At 38.5% G+C, this 10,169-nt stretch overlaps 1 protein-coding gene across 2 annotated transcripts in view; it reads right to left on the bottom strand.

The window, feature by feature from the left end:
* The window catches only part of KCND2 (potassium voltage-gated channel subfamily D member 2), a 219,033-nt gene extending 211,383 nt beyond the window's left edge, over positions 1 to 7,650 (bottom strand). For both annotated transcript variants that reach the window (XM_072401565.1, XM_072401566.1), the window contains exons 1-2: positions 7,445 to 7,650; positions 4,933 to 6,295 (exon numbers count right to left, since the gene is read on the bottom strand). In XM_072401565.1, coding sequence (XP_072257666.1) covers positions 4,933 to 6,047 — 1,115 coding nt within the window. In that variant the 5' untranslated portion in view covers positions 6,048 to 6,295; positions 7,445 to 7,650. The remainder of the gene's footprint in view (positions 1 to 4,932; positions 6,296 to 7,444) is intronic.
* Between the last annotated feature and the right edge of the window lie 2,519 nt (positions 7,651 to 10,169).

Below are 10,169 nucleotides of genomic sequence, written 5' to 3'. Positions count from 1 at the left end.
ATGAGTTCAAGACTACAGGCTGTCATTGCCAGCAAAGGGTTTTCAACCAAGTATTAGAAATGAACATTTTTTTTTCAGCTTTTTAATTTTTCCAATTGTTTTTGAGCCCCTGAAATGAAGTGATTGTGTAAAAAAAGGCTTTAGTTCCTCACATTTTTATGCAGTCTTTTTGTTTAAACCACTGAAATAAAGCTGAAAGTCTGCAGTTCAACTGCATCTGAGTTGCTTTATTTAAAGTTAATTGTGGTAATGTACAGAACCAAAATTAGAGAAAAGTTGTCACTGTCCAAATATTTATGGACCTAACTGTACATAACCCAAATCCATAGCAGCATATCTCCAAGCAATGTTCATCACAGGTAGAATCTGAAAACTAGAACATACACTTCCCTGTCTCAGTCCAGTATTACAAAGCATTATGATTTTTGGTCCTGTGACTTGTTTTTAACTCTCATTTGTGGAAATAGAGAATTCTACTGCATATATTGATTGTTATAGCTTCATAAATTAAGACCATCATTAGTTATACATAATTAAATTAAAATATTTGTGTTCAACTGTTCTCAGTGTGAATTCTCACAGCAGATTTCTGCAGAAGTGTCTCTTGGATTTGCAGCAGAAGTGTCTATTGGAATAAACTATGAAAATTTGAGTAATATGGAAAAATTTAGGAAATTTTGCCTGTTTTATTAGTGGTTTGGCTACAGTAGTTGTGTATATAGTATTATTTGGTAGCTGTGGACATTTAGACATTTCTGTCAAAAGCTTTCAAAAGTTGGTTTAGATGGTGTTACTTAAGAAGTTTACATGTAACCCAGGTTTTCACTCAAGTACAGCAAAACACAATACAAGACAGGGCATCGGGTTATCAACTGTGCATGTACTTTGGTTTGTTTTGAAAGGCAGCCCAATGCATTTTCATTGTACTTACATTGAAGCACCACAACACACAGTGACACACTACTGAACGATGTGGTGTGCTATGTATTAAAAGAATATGCAGGTCCATATGTTGGTCCGTTGTAGCATTAGACTTCAAAATGTGAGATGGAACATTGTCACCATAATATTATGGTGCATTTTAAATCAGACATGTGCTGAGATTTCCTTTCTCTTCTTGTCCCATGCACACACACCCTCTACTGAATTCACTGTACAAAACAGAAAGTTTAGCTTAAAGATACCCTGGGTGACACCAAGACAGAAAACAAGGGGAAATCTCTCTAAATGTAATGCAGAATACAATACCTGACAAATGTCAAAACCAAAAGCATAACTGTTTAGGATGAAGTTCTACTGTATTTCCAGAATACAACATGATAAATGTTTCACAAATAGGGTTACACAGGTTTTGCTGCTTATCAAAGAACACGAACATACCGTTTGACACTGTATCTGTGACTAGTGATAAAGTAACAAGTCCACGGCCAGTGTAACAGCAATGACCTGTAACCGATCCCTCTCTGATTTGGCAGTTCTGTATAATGTATAATATGTGACACTGGAGAAATCTATAAGAGGCCAACCTCCTACCTAATTTGAACACTTAAAGCCATCCAAAATCATAGATATATGTAGAGTTGGATATATTTATATATAATCTCTTTGTATGCACTTCTACAGAACAAATTACTAAAATATAATCCACAGTAACAGTAAAGCCACCTAAATAAGACCCAACAATAGGACATATTGTGGTTGGCTTGTCATATGAAATTTTTTTGTAGTATGCTGGTTTTGAGCATCATGAAACCAGAACCTGGCAGTTGTTAGATCCAGGAATTCAGCTTGAAAGACAAGTGAACCCCTGAACTTGCACCCGACCCTTTAGGCTATCACCTGAACCCTAAAACTTAATCCAACAACAATCCTATTTAATGTACAGCGCTGCGTAATATGTTGGTGCTATAAAAATTCTATTTATTATTATTATTAATAATAGTAATAATAATAATAATAATAATAATAATAACATCTAAATACTTAATCTGACCCCAACACTTAACTTATCACCTAACCTTTTGCTAACCTCAACCTTTAAGTAAACCATCTCACACAAACGTCCATCGAAACATGCTCCTGAAATGTAGTAGCACCCCAGTAAAATAAAAAAAACAGTAGCACAGACATCACTGAATCATGTGGCATTAGTCTTATTTTCTCAAGGTAAACATACATCTGATAGCACTAAAACCAAGAACCATGCATATATCATTTAAACTGAAGTCAATGATTTACAATAAAATATTTTCTATGGTTAACACAAGGAAAAAGATGTCTACTTCAAAGTAAAATTGCTTGATAGGATTGAAATATGAAAAAGAACATACTGAAGAAGTGGAAAATGCGTTTATCTATGCAGTAGCAAGAAATTTGCAGAGAACAAAATCTATCATACCAAGTAACTGTGATTACAAGGTTGACCATAAATTATACTAGTGATTTGTGCAGCAGTTTGTACAATTACATATCACAAGCTTTATCTTTATGTGTAATTATCTATACATCTCTTAGTCTATTATAAGTAAAAGACACATTTCACCAGCAGTCAGCCATAAGACATGGAGAAATTGTAGTTTATAACGGAATGCTTAAAGCTGCATTACCATGTGTTCTGATAAAAAAGACCTGTACATCTAGAGCTGGTTACGGGAACTGGGCAGAGGTCAAACATTCAACAACAAATAAGCCAACCATCATATCTCAGCAAGAATTTTTCATTAGGGGACAATAGTCAACTGACCCAAAAAAGTACCTACCAAAGAGTAGATTTTTACATGATTTATAAACTCTTAATCATCATTTAGACATTAGATAAAATATGCTGCAAACAATAAACATAAAATGGACTTTCTCCATGGGTGACTGTGTACAAGTTCATCCATGTGGCAATGATGTGATAGTGAACAGAGCATGGCAGATCAATGTACTGACAGCAGATCGAATGTTGCCACATACAAACATGGCTGAACAGTACTTCATTGGCATGACACATTTGTACACATGTGCAAACAAATTCACCAGGATAGTTAGCTCGTTGTCACTGCTGTCATTAGACACTTTTCTTAACAACCAAATATTTCAAAATGTAATGGACATTGTTCATTTCCACTTACACAAAATGTGTATGGGATTTTCAGTCTCTGAAGCCTTCAACACATAATGTGCATCGATCTACACATTTCAAGATTTTAAAAAAACTTTTATGTATTTAAGCTGTTAAAGGTGTGGCCACAAAAATAAGTATGCTAAAAATTCTGAGCCCTTTAAATAGACTCTATGGCCAGCAATTTTGGCTTTGGTCCTAAAATCCAAACCCACATGACTGTCAACGTGATTCAGTGATGTTTATAGCATCACACACATTTATGGTGTAAAGAAGGTTTGCTGATAATAATATGCAGCCAATACAAATTGTAGGGAAAGGGTACAATTGCCCACCGCAGTGACATCTACATTTATTATAGAAATATCATAGATTTATTCTAATTGGTTGCATATAGTTACCATGCTATGAACTTTGGCAGAGTATGTCTGCTTATCTGTACAAATTGACCTAAATATGACTTAGATACGATCACCTTTCAAATAAAAAAACAGGAATGGTGCCATGGCAGGTACCCATATAACTCTGTTTTAAGGTGAACATTAAAGAGTATTAGACTATCATGAAGCTAAACAAAGTTTTAGCTTTATTCATTTAGGGATATATATATATATATATATATATATATATCTAGATAGATAAAGAAAGAGAGAGACAGAGTAGGAGAAAAAGAGAGAGAAAGAGACAGAGAAAGAGAGAGAGAAACCCGACATTCTCATGCATTTACTGCAGGTGAATGGTGCAGGGTGTATGTGACCAATCTCCATTATTCAAGAAATATCTCCAGCAGGGTTGCTCCGTCTGTGTTGCCCAGGGTAGCCAGATTATCCTTTTCTTCCCCCACTACATCTTGGGAGAATATGATAATGAAACTCACCGCTTTGTATGGGTCACACAGGTTGGATGAATTCCATAAACAAAGTTCAATGACATCTTTCAGGTGTTTTCCCCCCACATAACTAATTCATATTAACTGACGGCGACTGAATGGCTTCTTGGATTTCTTCTCTGTCTAAACTCAATGAGCATTTTGCGCGCTCAGTAATAAGTGTTTAGGACAGCATCGGTTCCAGCAACACATAAAACAAAATGAACAGTCACTTTACATATGAATGCTCTCCGGAAGGAAAGTCAGGATTTTACATCATACCCTATATCAAAGAACATTTACTTTCACATAACCAAATCTATACACTATAGTAGACATTTCTACTTTCACCATACACTGCATTATCTAAGTTCATTATATACATCAAATGCTATCGAGACGTGTGTATGGTAATAATAAGCAGTCCTTTGACTGGTTACTGTTTTACAAATGAGAGTAAATTAAATAAAGATTAAAGCAATGGCTGATCTGTATTCCAACATCCATGAGGGTATAGAACAAGACTTTCCATTCTTTGTATATTTAACCAGTGGACTGCAAGACTTCTATACATTAAATATACAGAGGAAAACACAGAACAAGACACACAATACTGCTATAAATAAGTGATTTACAGCTCATGTTGCATTTGTTCTTTCGAGAGAGAACAAAATAGCAAACATTATTGGACTTGTTCTAGAAAAAAGTGCAAAAGGCAGGTAAGTGTAATACCCAAAGCAACCAATAGGGAAGTATCTTGCACAGATCAAATTCCAGCAACATTCTTCCTGATTGGTTGTTATGACCCTGTGTGACTCCCTAGAAGTTTGATTTAAACCTTCAAAACCCTTTATTTACTGCAATGGTATCCGATTTAAAGAAGCCTGTATATAAGTGGCCTCAAACACATTTGAGAGAACAAAATTTGCAATGGTTGCTTTGTTTCTTAAAGACTCACCCCAATGTTGTCATGGTGACGATGGTGTACCAGAAGGCAGCGGGTATACTGGTAAATTTGCTGTTCATAGACCCCTTTTCAGCATAAAACATTACGGTGGCAAAGATGATGATAGCCATAGTGAGGGAGAATAGCAGAAAGCCCAGCTCTGAGGCACAGCTCTTAAGTGTATAGCCCAAGATCCGCAGACCCTGTGAGTGGCGGGAAAATTTAAAGATCCGAAAGACACGGAACACTCTTAGCGTAACAAACGCACCACTCACGTCCTCGTTGTTTGTCATAATGAGGCCTATGTAGTATGGCATGATGGCTACTACATCAATAATACTCATCACACTTCGTATGAAGCGATAGCGACTGGGAGCGGCTATCAAGCGTAACAGATACTCCACGGTAAATATCATAACGCAAGCTGTATCCAGACAGAAGAAAGCCATAGCATAGCGTTCACCACACGGCAACTCCCGCATGGAGCCTGGCATTGCACCGCACGGCACAGTCTCCACTACGTTGGCAAAGACAGAGACAGCGATGAAGAAGCCAGTTACATAATAAAACACCAAGGCCAGTGTACTGGTATGTGGATTTTCAAAAGCACGCCACATCTTCTGGCGCATGGACATGGGAGGCAAAGGTCCTTCTGACGAGTTCTCCGTATCGGCATCATCCAGCAGTCGCTCTGCATTCTCCCTTCGGCGGTCTTTGTACTCCTCGTAACAACAGTCCCCGATAATTTCAGAGATAATACCAAAGAAAGCCAGCTCTTCGTCGTATGCCGCGATGCACTCGTGGCGCGGGTAGTGAAGTCGACCCGTGCGGTAAAAGTTGAGAATGTGGCGGAAAATGTCCGGGTCTCTATCGAAGAAATATTCTCCGGTGTCCTGGTTAAAGAAAAAATCCCGCTCGGTGCTGCCAAGCAGCGTATCTGGGTAACGCTCCAGGGTGTTCCGCCATGTCTGAAAGCGAGTACCGCTCACATTTAAAACAATCAAGGTGTCCTGGGACCTTTTTCTCTCCCCTCTGGGTGGAGGGGGCATTGGCGCCGAAGCCACTGGCATCCAGCCAATAGCGGCAGCCCTTGCGAACGGCAGCCATGCTGCTACCCCTGCGGCCATCTTTGCTCCGGTTTAGTTCCTTAATATTCTTGAAGTTTATTGCTCAACAAATAATAGGTTTTGCTTGGAAAGGTTACAACAGATGCTGTGTGCTCAGAGATGCGTGTCCAGGTTCCAATTCCCCATCTGTATCCACATGTATCAAAGTGTAGCCTGTGGCCTGATCATTGTGGGCATGAAGAGTGAAGCATTGCATGGATTGATGTACTGCTGTTCTGCATATCACATTTGCACATCTGTGTCCTCACCTAAGTTAAAAAGAAAAAAACAAAGAATATTTTTTTTTTTTTTGAATAAAGAAATAAGTGAATGAAGAAAATGATAAAAAATGAAATATTAGGGGGTTAGTGTCTAATAATAATAATAATAATGTTAGGTAGAATAGTAGCAAAAATATATGTGAATAATATATTTATTTTAGAGAGTAAGTTTAATTTGATGTATGGAGAAATTAAAGTATGAAAGTGCTGGAAGTTGTAATAGGATGAAAAAAAGTCAACATTATTAATCATTAGATTAATAATGTTGCATAGCACAACAAAATGTAGCTTTGATATTTAAAATAAATTTAACCTTACTTGGTGATGCAGAATTCCTGAAGTTCTATTAACAATTTGGTGGAGTTTTTTTTATCAGAATGTGCATGGAGAGTGCCTGGGCAGTCTAATTCACCCAGCGACAGCATGCTCTGCATAGTAGTAGCAAAGCAGCCAGCAGAGTGCTGGTCCCGCCTTAAAACACGAGGAGAGGTGTCCTAGTGGGCATGTGCTCAGAAGGAGAGGATGTTGGGAAATGTAGTCTAGCCTCCCAATTGGTGTATCGGCTTAATCCCTCCCACCAGTCATGAATATTCATAGCAGAGGTACAGACTGTGACAAAGATACTGATAGCCTGCTGTCATACAGAAGAAAAGTTTAACCCCCCTAGAGGTGTACTACAAACTAAACTGGGTATTATCACCGGGGGTACCGGCACCTAGTCCAATGTCCAATAGGAGGGGAGGAAAGACAAATGCCATGCTTTCTGTGTGTGTGATTTCTATTCCACAATGTATTTATTAGCAATACTACTCATTCACATCTATCAAAGTGATCAACTTAGGATATGGTTGCTATAAATGAGTATAATATATACATGATAGTAAAATACATTATATATATATAGGGTACATTATATATACAGATATTATGAAGAATAGAGTTACAGTAATACAATGGCAGAATACATAGTGCTATAATCCCAATCTCATAACTCAGGACTTGATGATAACATCAATCTATAGCACAAATATTAGCTGGTAATCCTGAATATGACTTTATATAATGAGAGTATGATACAATATCTGACAATCTGTTAATACTGATACATAATTCCATGCCCCATCATGATGTCCTCACCTATGTGCTGTGACACATTGCTTCTCCTTCACAGATCCATCTCTTCCATCTTCCCCGGTGTGCATGTCATCCCTGTCCTGCTCCCATACACACAGCATGACACAACCTGCACCCAATCCTGCAAACACCCCGGAGAGCCTGGACACTCGTATCAAGCCATTGTCACTCACAGCAAGCAATCTCCACAACGCAGCAACAAGTATCCACAGCAGGTGCAGCAAGTTAGAGGCGGCGAATTCCCCGGGGCACAGTGTCTAGGTCTCCGGGGGTGCAGGAGCCGGGGTACAGGACACCCCAGTAGTATTAGTCGCAGAGCGCAGCTTCCATGCTGCATGGAGAAGGAGCAGTGCAGTTTTCCGGGCACAGCAGCTCCCCTCACACAGCACCGCTCAGGCCCCGCCCCCTGTGCCCGATGTTCCTGTCTGTGCCTCGGACTTCACACTTTCAGCTTACTCTTACAACCATTTATTCCGGTGTATGGGCGGGGATTATGCGGCTGCTATTCAAGGAATCACCATAGTAACCCCTATTATCTATAAAAGCCCCATTTACTACTTTCATTAAAGTCACACGGAGGGGGTGAGGGAGACGGAGCCTCAGCTCTCCGCACAGTGACTGGAGACTGCATTGAGCTTCATAGCGACTGCTGAACACACGTTAACGAGCTCAGCCTGGCTCCTGTGTGCTCACCGGCCGCTAGATGGCGCTGCAAGGCCAGTGACAGCTCGCAATGCAGCCATGTATGGGCAGAGAAAACAGCAATGCCGGGATATTGTGCGCCTCCAGCCATGTGCTGCTTATTGTTCACCCAACTGTACCAACAACGAGCTGTTGTCTTATTTATATCACAACATTGCAACATTTCAATCAATATTTAAATATATATAGAAATAGTATGGAGGCATTCATGTGTTCAGTATAAGATTTCCCTTTATTGATAGATGTATCTATATATACATGTAAGCCAAGCTATCCAACTAAAAGTGACAATCACAGGTGTTCAGACACAGATCTGCACCTTTTTTCCACTTACAGTGTATGTTTGGTGCAAGAACAAGAACAGCATCCCCATTGTGAAGCATGGTGGTGGCACTATCATTCTTTGAAGCTGCTACTCTTCAGCTAGAACTGGAGCTATAGTCAAGGTGGAGGGAATTTTAAACAGTTCCAAATACCTGTCACTTTTATCTGGAAACCTTCAGGAGTCTGCTAGAAAGATGAAGAGGAGTTTCACCTTTTAATATGACAATGACCCCAATCGTACATCCAAATCAACAAAATGGATTCACCAGAGAACTAAATTAAAGTTTTGGAATGGCCCATACAGAGCCCAGATCTAAATCAAATAGATAGAGATGCAAGATTTCATATTAATATGTTTTTACCATGTTTTTTGACTGAACTTCTGTTATTCTTTTTTACAATGATAATTATGCAAGAAAAAGGCTCATAGGAAATGTTTGAGATCACTCATATCTTTTTGGACACCCTGTTTCTCACTTTAGAAGAGCTTTTCCTAACCTTTCTGACATGGAGAAACTATTGGAATAATGTTCAGGTCTCGGAACCGCTGACAATGATTTATATAATCACAACTCACATTACATTAAAGAGGTGGTCAGTAGGAGAAATGCCCCTTACATTGCTGACCAGTGGGAAGAACGTCACCATTACATATTGCCAAAAAAGATCATTGGTGTCAGTTAACTAACCTGAGAGGCACAAATTGTAAATTGCTCAAGGAACCTCTAGCAGCCTCGGGAGGAACCCTGTATTGCTGGTGCAAAGTAATAATAACCCAGCTTGTTGCATCCATGGTGCAGTTTCCACTAAACACACTTTTCATAGAAATAATGCCCCACAGATAGATGTGCCTTAAAATGATAATAATGATAATAAATATTGACTAGAACCCATTAAACTTTAGTTTAAGAAAAAGTAGGAAAACATCAGCACATATATTGTTGAATTTATTTTTTTTTAAGTTATACATGCTGTACTTTTTGGGAGTATAAAAAAAGAACATAACTACATATTTTTTTCCTTATTACCTAGTGAAACTGTAGGACACATCCAATTGTTGTGAATGTTCTAACATTATGGTACAGTAAACAAATGTCAGACCCTTTTCCTTTAGGGTTTGTTACAGGTCAGGGCAGTCAGTTCTCCTTGTTTATTAGTGCTCTCTGGCTTTATTCTCTAAGCGTGGTCATACACATCAAGATACTTGGACGTGAGCAACTTTTCTGATAAGCAACTGTCTAAGGAGTTACCTAACAAGTAATACGCACTTTCATAAATCAGAAGAGGTTCAAAAAGAACACAAAAAAAAAAAAAACAGAAATTGGTCATAAAAGCAAATTCTATTGCACAGCCAGTCTTCTTTATTGCTTTAAACTTCAATGTAGTTGTCTAATATTCTGAATGAAATTAGGGTAACATATCTTTCCCTATAAAAGGAACACTCTTCACTTGTTTTCTTTTACCAGAATATAAAAGGTAGTAAGGTAAATCTTGGGAGTGTTACCCCTTGCTATGTACCACAAACTAATAGATCATAAAAACTATCCAAAGCCTTTTCTGCCATACTTTGCTCACTCTAAAGATTTTTTTTTCAGTGTAAGGAACATACACCATGCTGTGTGCTTATCCCTGGCAACTTCAGATCCCTGGTATGGAGCTGGGTGTGGGGGACAATGTAACTTATATGCATATACTTAAAGAG

This window comes from Pyxicephalus adspersus, chromosome 2 (assembly GCF_032062135.1).
Source record: "Pyxicephalus adspersus chromosome 2, UCB_Pads_2.0, whole genome shotgun sequence".
Taxonomy (NCBI): Eukaryota; Metazoa; Chordata; class Amphibia; order Anura; family Pyxicephalidae; genus Pyxicephalus; species Pyxicephalus adspersus.
The sequence above is the reverse complement of the archived record's forward strand: the minus strand, read 5'-3'. Positions and strand labels throughout refer to the sequence as shown.